This window comes from Anarhichas minor, unplaced genomic scaffold (genome assembly GCF_050575085.1).
Source record: "Anarhichas minor isolate MPS153535 unplaced genomic scaffold, ASM5057508v1 ptg000071l, whole genome shotgun sequence".
NCBI lineage: Eukaryota > Metazoa > Chordata > Actinopteri > Perciformes > Anarhichadidae > Anarhichas > Anarhichas minor.
Window position 1 is genome coordinate 2,135,632 of NW_027466517.1, and position 17,818 is coordinate 2,153,449.

At 42.4% G+C, this 17,818-nt stretch overlaps 1 protein-coding gene across 2 annotated transcripts in view; it reads right to left on the minus strand.

The window, feature by feature from the left end:
* The window catches only part of nfia (nuclear factor I/A), a 155,484-nt gene that overhangs the window by 14,512 nt on the left and 123,154 nt on the right, over positions 1-17,818 (minus strand). For both annotated transcript variants that reach the window (XM_076079310.1, XM_076079309.1), the window contains exons 4-6: positions 12,679-12,744; positions 11,308-11,382; positions 463-580 (exon numbers count right to left, since the gene is read on the minus strand). In XM_076079310.1, the coding sequence (XP_075935425.1) occupies positions 463-580; positions 11,308-11,382; positions 12,679-12,744 (259 nt within the window). The remainder of the gene's footprint in view (positions 1-462; positions 581-11,307; positions 11,383-12,678; positions 12,745-17,818) is intronic.

The following is a 17,818-nucleotide window of genomic DNA, read 5'->3' on the forward strand; positions in this document are numbered from 1 at the left end:
CTTCAACACATGCGTGTGTGTGTGTGTTGTACACATGTACTGTATGTACATTAATATGTATGATTGAATGTTTGTTTGTTGGGATTCATAATAATGTGTTTCTTAAATTCCCCATGAAGATGTACCACAGAGTAAAAATACTCCACTACAAGTAAAAGTCCTGCATTCAAAATATAAAAGTTACAATGTACTCAAAGTACCTAAATCAAAAGTATTCATAGTGCATTCAAAGTACAATGTTTATCTCTGAAGTGGATCAAAGTTTAAAGTAACATAAACGGTGTGTAAAAGATGTATTCAGATACATTCCACCACTGCCTTTACATCAGTAAGGTGTTGTGTCTCAGTATGTTCCTGTTTTACTTTCTTCTCATAGATGTCTGTCAGAGGTGTAAAAGAAGTCTTAAGATACAGTAAATAAGAACGGTGAACTTGAGATCTAGGGCGCGTTTGCGTTTGTACCTGGAGGAGGAGGTGCTCGGCAGCGGTCTCCTCATGGCTCCTGGACTCATGTTGTAGTAAGACGAGCTGTCCAGGTCGGCCAGTGAGAAATTTGGACCGGTACCGGCTGCGATAGGTGCTGGAAGAGAGAACAAGAGAGAGAGAGAGAGAGAGAGCATTACTACATTTTGAGGTATTTCACATCTAATGTATGATCCCTCTAGTTGTTCTGGGTCTGCTTGGGGGGCCCACCCAGCTCCCCAGAAAGCCTCTAAAGGGAGGTGTCCCGATCCTGAACAACCTTCTCCTGTCTCTAAAAACACAGAGACACCCGACCAGACCGCTCATGACCACAGGTGAAGGTTGCGTCATAGATAAACAGGTAAACTCCCCTTTTCACCATGACAGTATAGTTACCACTACATGATCTCATGTTCCATCCACCACACATAAACCTCATGGACAAGACCCTGAACTACATCTTCACTTCCCAAAATCAAAGGAAGGAATCCATGATTGTTTGACGACTTTTGGAGTTTAAGCAACCTCGGGGGAGTTTACATTCCACAGTTGAAAATCTTCCCTCAATGGCTGTTATTTTGACTGATTTGACTCATTTTAGACTTCAAACTGGACTAGCTTTGGGGCCAAATGAATGAATAAATAAACAAACAAATAAACCAGAACGGTATTCGTGGGGATGCGGGGAAGGCTCGGAAGCAGCAGTTAAGACCTTTCGTGACGAATAAACAAAAATACACTGCTGTGAATATTTTGCATCAAAACTAGCCATACCAGCAATATGGAAACAGTTTTCAATGAAAGGTCCGAATGGATTCGTGCAGACAGAAGACCAACAACCAGGATCCTATTGTCTGAGGTCAACTGTTGTATAGCCTGAAGCTACTGTAAGATATTTTAGATTTTCCTTTTAGTGAAATGCTCCGAGTGAATTTGAGTTCCTTCTGGTAAACAGTTACACAGAGTGTATGTCTAGGGCTTTTATTGTGAAAGGTAAGAACAAAAGGATTGGATCTGGTCTGCGCTGCGCTTCCTTTGCCAAAGTTGATAGGAGTAAAAAAGTTTGCCATCTTGGCTCAGACTACGGAGCCTCCATGTGATGTTGTACACTACAGTGTACGTATTGAATATGTATGTTAAGCACAACCTGATTGGTTGATTTTGTGATGCAAAATCTTAGAAAAATCGCTCCGGAAAAATCCTTTATTAAAATCAAAAAAATATATTGATGTCAAATTCGAGCCAAAGTAAGTTGGGGAACCGCCGGGCCCCGTGATGAGTTCATGGGTCTGTCATTTTATAAAACACAAAGAGAGTGTGATTTGAGGCGGTATAGTCTCAGACAAAAGTCATTTTAGTCTACAAGCTGTAGAAAGAAAGTTGAAAGAACTTTGAAATAAAACTAAATACTATGTTTGAAAGAAAATAGAACTGAACAGCTATCGCGATGAATAAAACACGAATCAGTAATCAAACTTCTTGGGTGAAAACATGTCGACATCATCATTCCCACCGAACAAACAACACGATGAGAAACCAATAGCCTCCTGTCTTTTATTTGCTGCATCGCCTCCCTGTGCTGTGTGTTAATACCACACTTAATATGACCAATATTAGCACGGGGCTCTAATGGTGGCATCATGTAATCGTTGTATATGAGAGCAGTTCGCGCAGGACATTAGCATCCATAAACAAAAACAAACCGCGCTTCTCTTCCTCTCGTCTTTCCTTTCCCTCTCTGATCTGTCCATCTTCTGCCGTTTACCCTCCTCCGCATATCTCTCTCTCTCTCTCTCTCTTCCTCTGCTTCTCTCCGGGGAGGGCAGCCTTTGCACAAAGGCCTGTGAGGGCTTTCACTATTAAAGGAGTGAGGGAGCGAGGGGCGAGAGAGAGTGGGAGAGTGAGGGAGGGAGAGAGAGAGAGAGAGAGTCGGCTCTTTGTTGTCAAACGCTTCAATTTGAAAATCCTGCTGAACAAAGGCAGCAATCAGCTTCAAACCCGGACATCCGTCTAGCCCCTCGCCTCCAGCCCCCCCCCCCCCTCTTCCATCCCTCCTCTTCATCGCTTTATTGACGGAGAGCATGATGGCGTGATGGGATGAAAGGAAGAGGAGGAGGAGGAGGACTGACAGGACCTGGTGGGTAGTTTTATGCTGAGCTCAGCAACGTGAGCTCGCTCTATCTATCTATCACTCTCTATCACTCTCTCTCTCTGCCCTGCAGAGATAGAACTGGCCTGAGAGAGCTGCACGCGTGCACGCACACACACGCACACACACACGCACACACGCGCACACGCACTTGGCCATACACTTTCCTCAAGGTCTAGCATGGAGTACTTCATGTGCAACTCAGTACAACCAATGTAAAACTATGCAAATTAAGTAACAAGTGCTGTGTGTTTCAGCATATATTGTAGATCAGTATGTTTACCACTGCTCAGGAGAATTTGCTATTAGCAGCTCCATGGATGTACATGTAATGCCATATAAGTCAATTATAAATAAACAACAAAAAAAAACGCCCCAAAAATATGGCAATAAACTGATAAATAAATTGAAATATAAATATATAATTAGTCCTATATAGTTCAATGAATTTTTATTAAAAAAAGCTAGTCCCCTAGCGGTGGGGGACTGAGGCGGCGGGGTAAATTAGCTAGCCAGTTCTCGTCTCGTTATGGTCTGATGAACAGTAAATTCATCAAATTCAAATCCACATTTAGCTATTGTTTTCCAAGCCAAATCACTCTATGATGCACAGGTTGGCAGGAAAGAGTCACATTCTGGAGCCATTTGCCTCCAGGAGGAGAACTCTGAGACTGCAATTCTGTTGCTTTACCTATTCCTGTACCTGTACTTGTATCTTTTACCTGTACCTGTACCTTTAACTGTACTTGTATCTTTACTTGTACCCGTCCCTTTACCCGTAACTGTACTTGTACCTGCACCTGTACACTTAACTGTACCTGTACCTGTACTTGTACTTGTACCTACACAAACGCAGACCCTTGCATTTAATTGCTTTCAATTTTCTTTTCATATCATTTCTGTAATGATCACTGCAGCCTGTATGGGGCACTACCACGACTTTAAACTGTTAGTCTTGGCTGATTAATAACTTTACTCATTAATACAGCTCCTCTGCTTGTTTAGTTTTCTGTCGTTTGATGCTCAAACCTGGCTGTTTGCCAGCTGAAGCTTGATTTCAACTTTAATGTGTTAATAATGTTTTTAGGTAATTTACTGTATCATCTCGTTATTACCTCATGTCAGCCAACACTTTTACATTATAATCTTATAATTAGTAAATTATTCACTGATTTTATAACTTTCTTATGGTGCTGTGTTTTTTATTCTAATGTTTTATTGTCCATGTATAGCCAGTTGTAACAGTTTTATTGGTAGTATTATTAGCATTATTATTGTGATTGTGCCATTTGTGCCGGAGTGCCCATATGGCGTTGGCACACCACCAGGTTTTGTGGGTGTGTTTGTGTGTGTGTGTGTGTTGCCAGGGGCGACGGAGGGCAGGAGGAAGGAGGGATGGATGAGTTTCAACCGTGCAGGCCTCCAGCTTTATTCATCTTTTCATCCCTGCATCGCAGTGTGTGTGTGTGTGTGTGTGTTGGGTGGGAATGCCTCCAGATGAAGGTACTGGAAGGTGCCAAGTGGGTCATCTGCCTTCTTATCTCTTTGTGTGTGTATGTGTGTGTGTGTGTGTGTGTGTTCTCTGTAGATGTGTGTGTGTTCGGTGTGTGAGCAGCAGGAGTGTTATGCCATCATATCAACTTAATCCCCAAATCCTTACGTCTAATATCAGCTCTCCTGACACACTTGGAGGAAAGTGTGTGTGTGTGTGTGTGTGTGTGTGAAATTTGTGTCGGTGCCAAGGTGCACCCTGGCACTCTAGACATGCATCTGTGTGTGAGTGTGTGTGTGTGTGTGTTTGTGAAGCCGATTGAGCTTGTTACTATAGTGTCTATAAACATCCAAGTGGTTCAGAGACACACAGAGAGAGACCTGCAGCTCTCAGTTAGAATTAAGAAGTATAGCTGATGTATATGTATGTACAGAAGGCTATGTATATATTCTGTAGACAGAATATATTTGCAAACCTGATATTGTTCATTGGTTTTAACCTGACAAAACATTCACCTGTATGTCCATTGCTCGTGTTTTTCTCTTAATGAATTGTGTTTGACACACAGGGTTATCGCAGTCCTGCTGTAACCACCTGCTGCATACCTTCAGTTTTACAGTTCAGTGGATTAATCACTTGGTCTGTAATACATCACAAAACAATAAAAAATAAACTGTCCATCACAGCCTCTTGGAGCCCAGGGGGACGTCATTAAATGTCTATTTTTGTTCAATCAACAGTCCGAAAATCTTAAATAATCTTAAAACAGAGAAGAGCTCCGAAATTGTCACTTTTGAGACCCCCAGGGGGCTCAAAAGTCCCAGGTTCACTGATTGTCAGTGTGTTTTGATAGTTTGATCTGGAGCGTAAAGTACATTCCCCTTGATTGGTCATCGGAAAATGTAAAGGGAGACTGGAAATGTGGCAGAGAAAGAGAGGTACGACAAGCAGTAAAAGACCCCCAAAGCTGGAACCGAAACAGGGACAACGCGATTACGTGGCGTTCGCTGTATCCACGCGGCCAACAAGGCACTCCACCAAAGTTTTAAAGTACAATATCAACAAGGGCAAAGACCCGCATTGGTGCCTACAGTCGTGGCTTTATGTGAAAAAAAAATAAACCTTTATTCATTTCGTTTATAATAGCTCACATGGTACACGTTGGTCTTCTGGTGAATAATGAGGCTGCCACGTGCTGTGTGCTCTGTATTTGAACATCACACAAAGTGATGGAAAAATATCCACCCCCCCCCCCCCCCCGGGTCTCCAAACTTTGGACGAATCAAACAAAATTTTCCAACAGGAAGTGTCAACATGAGTTTCATTAAACAATTTTCCCCTCAACCTCAACCACGAGGTAATTCTTGTAAAATAAATCACTTAAACTGTGAGTGTCGCTCTGGACGGCATAAAGTCACTCGCGGCAGAGAGGAGAGGAAGTGGTTGGATATAGTTTGAGAGTGACAGAGGAGGTTTTGGGGGAACACCAGTAAAAGCAGAGGGTAAATGACAGAAAGAGACAGAGTGAGAGAGAGGGGGGGGGGGGGGGGGGGGGGGGGGGGGGTTGAGGAGAAGTCAGAATCCAGTCTGCAGAAATATACTGAACCGCTACGCTAACCTATACTCTCTCTCTCTCTCTCTCTCTCTCTCTCTCTCTCTCTCTCTCTCTCTCATCCTCTCCCACCCCCCTCTTTGTGTGCTGCTTTAATAGGATATTGATCGACAGAGAGAGATTCGATTGGCCTGCCAGTGAATTGTGTAATGGCTGCACAACGCCAAGGTCACCCGCCGTGTGTGTGTGTGTGTGTTTGTGTGGGTGTGCTGTGTTCAATACCCCCTCCTCCACCCTCCCCTCCACCCCCCCGGCCGACCACATCTCATCTTCTGGTAAGCTATAGGCCTCAGTCACCCCTGCAGACCCCAGTGTGTATGTGTGTGTGTGTGTATGTGTGTGTTCATTCCCTCTATAGAACAGCCAACATGTGTAGCACAAGTGTAGCCGGTACAGTAGGCGTTACACCAGACACACACATATTCATTCAGTGTTTGCATGTCGATGCCGATGAGTTGGAGCACTGTATGTGTTACTGGTTGAATTAGACACATGTAGGACAGAAGCGCTAATGAACAGCTTGTATACTGGTGACGCACGGGGCAGCCATCTTTGATTTTGGGTTTCGGGTTGGTGGGGTTCGTCCGACTATTCGGGGAATTCTGACTTCAGGCAACGCTCCAGTTGAACTTTCCGAATGGTAAACTCAAATATTGCGAGTTCCCACTTCAAATGTAAAGGCACCATCAGGTCCTTTATCAGAGTATCAGAACAAATACCAAGTATTGTATGAGTAATGTTCGACAAAATGTTGCTCAAGTAAAAGCAACAATATGCAGAATGGCTCTGTTGTAGTTCGTCAATGAGTAGCCAATTTCAGATACTTTGTCTAGAGCTGGGTTTATTAGTAGAATAGAGTATATAGAGTAGGCCTAGAAGTAGAATAGAGTAGAAGTAAAGTAGCATGAGATGGAACTACTTAAGGAAAGAACAGGTGTGTACTTCTGTACTTCCTGTAAATATACTTAATAATGTTCCACCGCTGCAGTTAGTACTATGTTACCTCGCACGGCAGCTGGATTCTCAGGTTGTCACGAGATCACGCAAGAACCACGGGATCACAAATCACGACAAAAATAGGCTTCAAGTGATGCGTTTGTGGTAAGCCAGAACGCGGACCAATCAGGGTCCTGAGAGGAGCTACTGGCAGCTGTGGGCGGGGCTTAGGTGTGTTTCACCTTAGGTGTGAGAGGCGACTATTGGTTCAAGACAACGACGGCGGTTAGCATAGATACTACGAACCATCTGGGTCAGGTTATGAAATGTACAGTTGAAAGTATGATGACTTTCTGGTTTCTGAAGTATTTTGCGCCACTGTAAAATCCCATATGTTTACTTTATGGCCATAAATTTGGATTATTTTAACTCTGTTATCAGGTTTTTGGCAATGCCAGTCTGTCTGTCCGCCACTTTGTTCAAGACTGAAATATCTCAACAACTATGGGATGGATGGTGATGAAGTGTGAGTCAGACGTTCATGCTCCTGAACTGATCTACAATCTGCTATAAAACCTATTTAATTCAACTTTAGCTTGTTTGTGTTTTTCTTTAGCTTTATGCTGAAGCTCATGTGTCATGGGATTTAAACAGGTTTACAGTTGAAGTGTTGCTGAATAAATGATCAGGTCTTTCTGTTGGCTGTGTGAGTGTCTGAGTGTGTTTCCAGACACATTTTTCATCGTCTATATTTATCATTAATTGTTATAAATGAATAGTGAAGAGTTAATGTTGTTGACTCACATATATGAACACACACACACACACTATGCAGGTACATTAGCTGGTCACACACACACACACACACACACACACACACACACACACACACACACACACACACACACACACACACACACACACACACACAGGACTCTCCTGCACTCTAATCTATAAGTGATTCTTCCAGAGCCGCATCGCTGCAAATCTGCTGACCAACACAATACACACACACGCACACTAGAGAAAGGGTGTGTGCATCTGTGAATACATTTGTGTCCGCCTGAATGCATCTATGTGTGTGTGTGAGTATACGAATATAACCATAAAGTGTGTGTGTGCATGTTGCACCAACATGAAACCAGCTCAGCTCTGCAGCCACAGAGAGATTTCCTACTTTTTATTTTGCTTGCATTATATTGAATAGGAAACTCATTTTACATTTAAAGTACAATGACTAAGTTTTTGGTCGCTGTTAGTATTCCCTCTGTTCATACTGGCTGTAAAAAGACAACATTTACTCCACAGCTATAAAAATATGACAGCAGGGGCGTAAATATAGGCAGTGTATTGCATTGGGGCCCGTGGGGTGGGGGACTCTAACAACGTGATGGACAGAGAACGGCCTCTTGCTAGTGATTTAGATTACCTCCTCAGAAATATGCCTGTGGTAAAAAAAAAGAAGTATATATATTATGAAAAGTTCCCCGAAAAGGCAGCCTTATCTCATGTTTATTTTATTTTTGGGGTAAAATATTTAGCCCCACTCTACATGAACTATACAAGTATAAATAAACTATAAAAACAGCTATTCAATCAAATTTAAAAAAATCTTATTTTCTTTATTATTATTATTATGAGTTATTCTGTCATACACAGATATGCAATGATGGTTGCTGAGTAATACATGTTGTTTGATGTTGTCCAATGTCAAGTCTTTATTTGATCATGCTAGTTTAGGCGCAAAAACCTGTCAAGACTGACAAGCATCTACGAGCCGAGCGAGCAGTCATACCTTTCAAACTAAAAGCAGAAGTAAGTAACTGGCACCAGTGATTAGCCTGCACCGGGGCGCGTCCTGACTATTTCACACCACTGTATCATAGCGTGTGACACTGAAAGAGTAAAAAGAAACATAACTGTTCAGGAGAGTCACTATAAATCTACTGCTCAGTAATAATACTGAGTGGGTCCTACAGGAGGACCATGAAGTACAGACAGGTACTGTAGAGGTATTTCATTCCAAAACTGCAGCTCCGCACCTCAGTCTAAGACTCATGTGACTGTTCTTTGGTGAAATGTTTGAGGTGTTTCAATGTTATTGCTCAGTACAGACACTCATCTGTTTTGATTGTAGACAGAAAATCCTCTCGGGAACAGATTGAGGACTGAAAGCAAGCAGAAGTTAATGTGACTTCCAGGTTTGGTTCCAGAAGTGAGGAAACCTTATTCCAAATCCCAACTTTAACAACTAAACATGCAGCCTTGGAACTCAACAGTTTGTTGTGTGGCTCACTTAATATCTTTAGATAAGGAGATCTAAGATCGGCTATCTCCGTTTATTTAATATTTCTGTTTTTAGCAGCCTTTAACACAAAACATTTCCCATAAGTCCCCGGACCAGTCCACAGTCTGTGATAGTGGCAGGAGAGAGAGTACTAAATGATGTTCATTTTTTTAGACAGCAGAGATTACAACTAAAAAAGTAAAAATGAAACCAAGTTAAAATGGCCTAAGAAACCGCTGGTAAGTTTTCATGGGAGTTGTAGTTTTTTCTGTGCTCACAAACGAATCGTTGTTTAACTTGATTAAAAACACAAAGGTTCAAATTGATAAAGTCCAGAGCTCTAGTGGAGCTGATTTATCTGAGAATAACATGTAACTGTAATATAACAGCAGGATTTTAGGTGGAGCTCGTTTTTTATATGGAGGAGTAGAAGTAGAAAGTGGCCTGAAAAAGAAAATACACGAGCAAAGTACAAGCAAAGAGTATCAATAAATGTTCTCCGGTACCTTAAGTTTGGACGCCACAGCAGACCTAGACAGGGCACCAGGAACGCACACACACACACACACACACCTATGGCAGGATGTGTGTGTGTGATTAAGTGACTATGTGAGATTTTGCATGCGCAGTGGCGTGCATCTGATCAGGCTGGGATCAGTGTGTGTGTGTGTGTGTGTGTGTGATCGATGGCTCTTTGATCAGGGGTCTCTGTGTGTGCTGACAGGCACTTTACATCGGCCTATTGTTAGCGGTGGGCGATCGACAGTCTCATATAGATCCCACTGCGCTCTCTGTCACTCTCTCTCTCTCGATCTCTCTCTCCTGCATGTCGGCACTTTTAAAGGTCACGTTCGTCCCTCATTCTCTCTCTCTCCTGTCCTTTCTGTCTGTCGCACGTCCATCTAACCCCCACTGTCTCTGTCTCCTTCACTCTGCAGTCTCTTGATCGCCCCTCCCATATTTCCTCTTCATTAAATTACTTCAGAGAGAGAGAAAGCTCACAGCTGAGTGATGACACAAACAATCATAATGTGTTGAATATTATCCCCCGAAAAGTTTGGAATTAGGTGATAAAGATGCAAAAGATCCCCCTGAATGCAACAAACGGTGATCCACACCTGCTTTACAGGAAAATGTCTATCTACGTCCTCTAGACGTTTAGCAGTGTAATCATCAAAGGAGCCTGTGGTTGGGATAGCAGAGTCACCTGCAGGCTGCCTACACCTGAACAACCTTTACAAGCATCATTATCTACAGAAAGAAAGCCATCTCTAAGCACTTGTACCGTAGCACAGAACATCCTCTCAGTTGTTTTCTCCCAGTTGTGGATGGTATCGAGCTCTCGCTCCAACGCGGTTTCAATGCAGAAATCAATGTAATGTAGGCTACTGTAACCGTATTTCACTTCCTACAGTTATTTCATCAGTCGGATGATAAATGTCATGCTGAAAAACTCAAAAAAAGAAATAAACTTGACTACCCTTTTTTATCAACTTTTTTGTGTGGCTACCAGAGTCCAGGTAGGATTGGAGAGTAGAGTTACATAACGGTGGGAATTCATGACTCATTCATAATTTATTGAAGATACTTTTCTGAAAAAGTGAAAATATTTTTTCGTCACAACCGCCCTCTCCTGCCTGTATCACATTCCCATGGGATGTAGGTTTTTGGACATTTAATTTAATTCAACTTTGGCCACAAAACCTGGCAGAAAATCAGGGTAATGTGCAACCAATACAGAATGAGCATATTATTCTATATGAAGTTATCTTATTTTACTTTGTTTTGTTTTATTTTAGTTTGTAGTCATTTTAATCCAAGGCTGGGAGCGTTTCTGCTGTGGGAGTTAGCGGGTAACAACTCTACCAAACACAGTTGCTATGGTGATCTGCCAGTAAATATAACTTGGACCGCTAATTTATAAACACGTTTAAACTGCTGACCTGTTAACAGAACACCAGCCAGCCAATCAGAACCCAGAATCGTGCGTGGCCAATAAATACACTTAACTACAAGTGGAGTTTGTTCTGTGTGAGAGCAGATCATTTTACAGCGTTCCCGCATGACTGATAAACATTTTATTGTTTTTGCATTCCTACTTCTTCAGTGACGTGTTCACTTTACAGCGGAAAAATCAAACATTTCTGTGCTGTACTCTTTTCCAGAGTATTCTTCACGACTGTGTGTGTGCATGTGTGTTTTTTTATTGTGTGTGTTCATTTAGCTGAGCAGCGTCTGGTTCAGTCTGGAGGAATTACATTAGATCCACTATCGATGACAGATCTGCAATCCAATCACTGCTCTGCCTCGCTCCATCAGAGAGAGAGAGAGAGAGAGAGAGAGAGAGAGAGAGAGAGAGAGAAACTTACTCTGAGAGACTCGTACAAGTTCGGCCACCGTGAAGACGCCGGGCGTCACGAAGCTGTCCTGAAAACCCAGATGACCTGAGAGAGAGAGAGAGAGAGAGAGGAGGGAGAGAGAGAGAGAGCGAGAGAGAGAGAGAGCATTCAATATTACATATTCAATTATTATATTGATTATTATATTCATGACTATTGGTATATTAGTATTAGCATTAGTAGCAGGAGTTAGTAGTATTAGTATTAGTATTAGTAGCAGGAGTAGTAGTAGTAATGGTAGCAGAGGTAGTACCATTAGTAAGTTGAGGTTGTGGCAGTAGCAGTAGCAGTAGTACCAGTAATTGTTGTAGAATCAATAGCACCAGTAGCACTAGTAGCCTATGAGTAGCATTAATAGTAGTAGTGCAGTAATAAAAGTTGTAGTAGTAACTTCAGCAATAGCAATAATAGTACAGTAATAGTAGTTGTAGTACTAACAGCAGCATGAATAGTTGTAGTAGCAGTAATAATACTTGAAGCAGTAGCATTAATAGTAGTACTACTGCAATAACAGTTGTAGTATTAACAGTAGCAGTAGCATTAATAGTTGTAGTAGCAGTTGTAACAGTAGTATCCTATCATTCAAATGAGTGGTAATAATAAATGCAGTTATAGTAGTAGTGTTAGTATTAGTAGTAGCCTATGAGTAGCATTACTGGTAGTAGTAGCCTCATGTAATAGTCCTAGTAGTAGCAGTAGAAGTAATAGTTGTAGAATCAGTGGTAACAGTAGTACTATCCTATCATTAGAATGAGTAGTAATAATACAAGTTGTTATAGTAGTCCTATCAGTAGTAGTAGCAGCCTGTGAGTAGCATTAATAGTGGTAGTAGCAGTAGCAATAGCTGTAGCTGTAAGAGTAGCAGGCGTAACACTGGTGGTAGTAGTGTCAGTAATAACAGTAGTAGTGGAACCTTCTGTTTTCCAACAAGGATAATCACTACCAGCTGCAAGTATTTCCGTGTGTGTGTGTGTGTACTGGCAAGTAGCTGAACCTCTGGGTCAAGGTCTAACACACACACACACACACACACACACACACACACACACACACACAGACAGACAAACCAGAGAGGATATCCTCTACACACACACACACACACACACACACACACACACACACACATACAGTACGCTGACATCCAGCTACACACACGCACAAAAACTTGACACACTTGATTCAGTGTGTGCGTGTGTGTGTGACAGACAGATAAAACCACAGCCTCACTTTGTCTGACCACAAGGGTCAAACACGGGTCACCCTGACTGTGTGTGAGAAAGTATATACAGTACAACATGTATAAGAGCTTAGGTGTGTGTGTGTGTGTGAACGAGGTCTCACCGTTCTCTGGCTGCTCCTTGATATCTGAATCACTGGCCTGGTTGGGGCTTTCTGATTGGCCGGTTTCTGGAGGGAAAAAACAGATGAGGACTGATGAGGACAAGTCCAACTACAAAATGTTAAGTACACACACAAATACACACACACAAGCTCACAACGGTGCTGTCTCCTGATTGGATGGTTAGTTCGCTGAACCATCCAATGTTTTCCTATGGTGACCTGAACATCTCATGATCCGTTGGATGAATCTTAAACTTTTTAGAGATGTCTGTGATTGTTTCTGCTGTGAGTCTCATCTCTCCTTGATCGCGAGATTACTTGATTGAATAAAGGTTGTACTTAAACCACTGAGGTGTGTGTGTGGGTATTGATCTCGATACCACAACACTTGGGTTTCACCTCACACACACACACCAGACCGACTGGCAGACTCTACCTGCTGCAGCAGACAGGTGACTGTTCATTCACATTATTTACTGAAGTACAATAACAGCACCACAGAGTCAGCAAGAGCCCTGAATTCAAAATGAACTTCGGTGAAAGTATAAAGCAGTGAAATAAGTACTGTAAATAAGTAGCAGAAGTAAAAGTACTCCTTATATTACCTTTTCTTCAAGTAAAAAATATTTAAGTATAATCAGGAAAATGTACTTGAAGTAGAAATAACATGCGGAAAAATGTTGCTTGTATATATATATATAATTATGTAATTTTTGATTATATGAATATTAATTATACATTCTATTGTAAAATCATTTAAAATCTTGAGGTTTGGACCGGAAGACTGCGGTAAAGTGCCATGAATTTGTACTTAAGAAAGGTGCTTGAGTAAATGTATTCAGTGTAAGACAACGAGACAAACGGGGGGACAGAAAGACAGATGGGACCGAAAGCGAAGCGTCACTCTGCAGAGGATTATGGAACGTGTTCAACATCCTCCAACAGAGAAACTGTTTGCTGCTTTCTGAACGCAGCCCGTCTCTCTCCTCTTCTCTGTATCTGCCTCTGTTTTTATTTATTTTTTCCCAGCATGCTCTCTGCTCCGATGCAGCTCCGCTCCTGCAAATGATTTAGCGACTTCAGGAGCATCGATCGGCCGCGCTGCAGATAAAATAGTCGGGGGGGAGAAATATTACCCATCACCCCTACCCCCCCCTCCCGGAGCCGCCCGCCGCAGGGGCTATGACTCAGGACCGGACTGAGACAGATGGAGTCGAGTCAGGTTCGGTTTTATTACAACGCCCAGTGCGGTGAAACTTTTTAATTATGATGGAGTGGAATCACCGAACAGCAAATGTGATTCAACTCCAAGAACTTGATCTCACATCAACACAAACGGTCAGAATTTTGGGAACAATCTGTCTTGAAAATTAAGTATTTCACTTTAAACTTGATATAAGTTCCACACAGAGCTGAAACATCACCATAAACCATACATATTAATATATTATGTTTACCATACAATAAGATATTGAGCTAGGTTAATCGGTGTTAATGCATCTTTGTGTTTGTTTGAAAAACAAGCAAACAGAAAAAGGCAGCAAAAAGCAGAAAAGGCCTCGACGCTGAAAAACATGATGTGGTCTTCCTGGATGTTATGCTTGGTTGGACTGCCAGCTCATTAGTTACAATGACGGAAGCAGCCATATAAAATATCCATATGAAGATAATTCATATTTAAGACTTTGATCACATTTAAACTTCACGCTAGGTTCCTAAATTCTACTTTCACTAAAACGTCATCAACGCATGGTTTTATTGCTCAATTCAATTTCTAAAAACTTTTTGCAGTGAGGCAGCCCTCCTCTACATACAGACACACACACACAGAGACAAAGTGCAGCATTTATCAGCCTTGTTTTGCATGCTGTTCACTGTGTCTGTTTGCTTCAGCAGCCTAAAACAAAGAGCATCAGGGCTGAAACCACGGCAACCAAGGGGGAGGAGGGGGCCCGAGGGGTGCTGCCGATGGGTGTGTGTTGGAGGGCACTTTCACACACTGCTCCCCTAGCCCGTCAACCCCCGCCCCCCCCCCCCATTCAGCCGCCCCGCCGCCCCCCATCCAGGTTAATTAAATATGCTAATGAGGCGTGGGAGCAGACCGGACCGTCTGCATCCACCCCCCCCCCCCCCACCCCCCCACACACACACACACTGAGGGGAGGGGGTCCAAAAGCAGACAGCAAAGTAAAAGCCCTCTGTACACACGGAGAGACACGCCGCTGAGATGATGGAGAAGCAGCCCAGTGAGCCCAGTGAGACCATGTGAGACCAGTGAGCCCAGTGAGACCAGTGAGCCCAGTGAGACCAGTGAGCCCAGTGAGACCATGTGAGACCAGTGAGACCAGTGAGCCCAGTGAGACCAGTGAGCCCAGTGAGCCCAGTGAGACCAGTGAGCCCAGTGAGCCCAGTGAGACCAGACTGGGAATGGACTCGGTCTCTCTCTGTCTCGGTCAGAGGCTCCAGATTAAAAGTTAAAGAAGTTGCTGCGGCCTTCTGCTTTCATTTTAAAGGGTTGTCTACTCCTCTCCTCTCTGTTCAGTTATTTATCGTATTTTTCAGAAAACCCGCTTTCTCCAACACAGGCATCAAAATAAAAGCCCCTGCTTGAAGAAGCTGTTGTCATCAATGCTTGTATTTTAAAAAGGTGTCACTGGCTGGGCACCTTTTCCATCCGTCTCCTCTTCTCTATTTCCTCTTCTCTTTCCTTTTATCTCCATCACACACTTAAAGATAAAAGTCTCGGTTTAGAAACACAAAAGTTGTTGATATCCATGCTATTATTTTGAAAAGTGCTTAAAACCAAGCTGTATTTTTGCGCATTTGGTTCCTTTCATATTTTCTTTCTTTTATTTATGTTTCCCTTTCTCACTATTTCTCACAGCTTCAAAATAAAAGCTTATATCTTAGTCAACCATGCTTTTCCTGCCTCTCTCTTTCTCGCCATAAAAACATGCCCATGCTTTTACTTTCAAAAATGTTTTTGTACTCTCTCTCTCTCTTTCTCTCAGTCTCCAGGCTCCAAAGTAAAAGCCTCCATTTAGGAACAAAAGCCGCTGGCATGCGCGCTTTTATTTTCAACAAGTGGTGTTGACTGAGTTGTTCCCCTCTGACTCTCTTCTCCTCTTTTCTCCTCTTCCTCTCCAGGGCTTCAGCTATAGACTGAGTGTAGTGGACCGTGGAAATAAACAAAACAACACAACACAATACAGACACACACACACACACACTTTCTCTAAAATCTGAACTAAACACTTTTGTCCCTGCATTTGTTCGGCCCTCGTTCCACCTTCTGCTGTCATCTCCCATGTGATCTGTACAGCACACACACACACGCACACATTATAGAGCACGTAGAAGAAAACAATGAACCAAGAAAAGAGAGAGAGAGAGAGAGAGAGGGCAGAGGTCTTTCCCTCTCTCTCTGTGGGAAAGTCAAACTCTGTGGCCCTGGAGGTCGCTCGCCCGGCCCTTCTCTCTCTCTCTCTGACATGAAATGCCTCTTTCCAAGGAAAGGCGGGGGGGGGGGGGGGGGGGGGGGGGGGGGCTACTGGAAGATTCCCAGAAAGGCAGAAAAGAGAGATAACGCTGTTTGAACCTGAATTACAGAAATGACACATTTAAACTAATGTTTACATTTTTTGGGTTCCTTCTAAAGTAAAACATTGAGTAAAAAGTAAAATATTTGCCTGGAAATGGAAGTACTCAAGGAATATATAAGTACATGAAAACTGCAAAATAACTTCACACTTTAAATACAATAAATGCACCATAAGTGACATTCAACCACTGAACTACAGCAAAGAAAGATGGTGAATATGTTCTTAAACCTGCACACGCTTACTCTCACCATAAAGAACACAGTATTACTGGTGGAATAAAGTCATCATGAACTACATTTAAAAAGTTTGGAGCCGCTTTTGAAGAAACCACCGCATCCATTTCCTGCAACTCCGACCCAACATGGCCGCCAGAATGAGCCAGAAAATCTCACGGATACTTGATTATTTTTTCTTCTTCTATTAAATCTCAAGCATTTATTTTAAAACCTCTCTCTCTCTCTCTCTCTCTCTCTCTGGGCGAGTCAGACTGCGGTTGCATTGTCGTCTCTTGGCAGAGCGACGTGCAGCAAAGACAGAGGAGAGAAAGAAAAAAAAACAAGACAACAAAAAAAGAAACAGTGATCTGTTTTTGCCGGCCAAGATGGTTTTCCTTTTCTTTCTTTTTTTTCTCTGAGTGTGTGTTTGGCTGAGAGAGAGGCTGACCGTTGACTCGGGCGAGAGACATGCCAAAGATACAGAGAGAGAGAGAGAGAGAGAGAGAGAGAGAGAGAGAGAGAGAGAGACTATGAGCTGCTACAAGCACATGTCAAACTTCCTGTAAGGACATGAGATGTAGATGTTTTTTTTTTTTTTACTGGAAGTCTTTCGCAGGAGCCGTTTGATCAGAAGTGACAACTCGGGCGAGAGAGTTTCCCGCCCGCCTGGGTGAAAAAAAGAAGAAGAAAAAGACCCTGGTCCTCTGTATCGATCCGAGCCCTGATTTAGCTTTTAATGAAATGAGATGTATGAATTCATTTTTTTATAAAGGCCACAAATCAGCTGCCTCCTCTTTAGTCTCACACACAGAATAAGTTAATGTAGATTGAAGCCCCGCCCACCACAGAAAGCATCCGCAGGATTGGAGGATGATGTCTTTGATTGACAGGTCTTTAAAACAACATCAGCATTTCCTGATGCTGTTTAAGATATGTCTACAGGAAGAGACAGACCTTTATTTTGTGAATGACTTTATTACTGAATGGCCCTTTAAATACTGTTATTATGACGAGGCGCTGACAAATTACACCATAAAGGTACCCGAGCAAGTAAATATATTAAAATAATATTGTAATTTCAATTTGAAAAATCAGTTTTTTAGCATGCGTAGAAGAAAGCATGCTTGGTTGAAGCACCTGGGCAGCACTGAGGGATCAACTCCTGTTAGATTTACAGAACACTGCTTCAAAAGCCAACCTTATTGTTGAGATATGACGTCTTTCAATCATCTAAATAGCATTAATTATTTTCATTTATTCGAGTCTGTGTGTGAAGTCATTGTTGGAAACGATGAGTTGAAATAAAACCCACAGGACATGAAT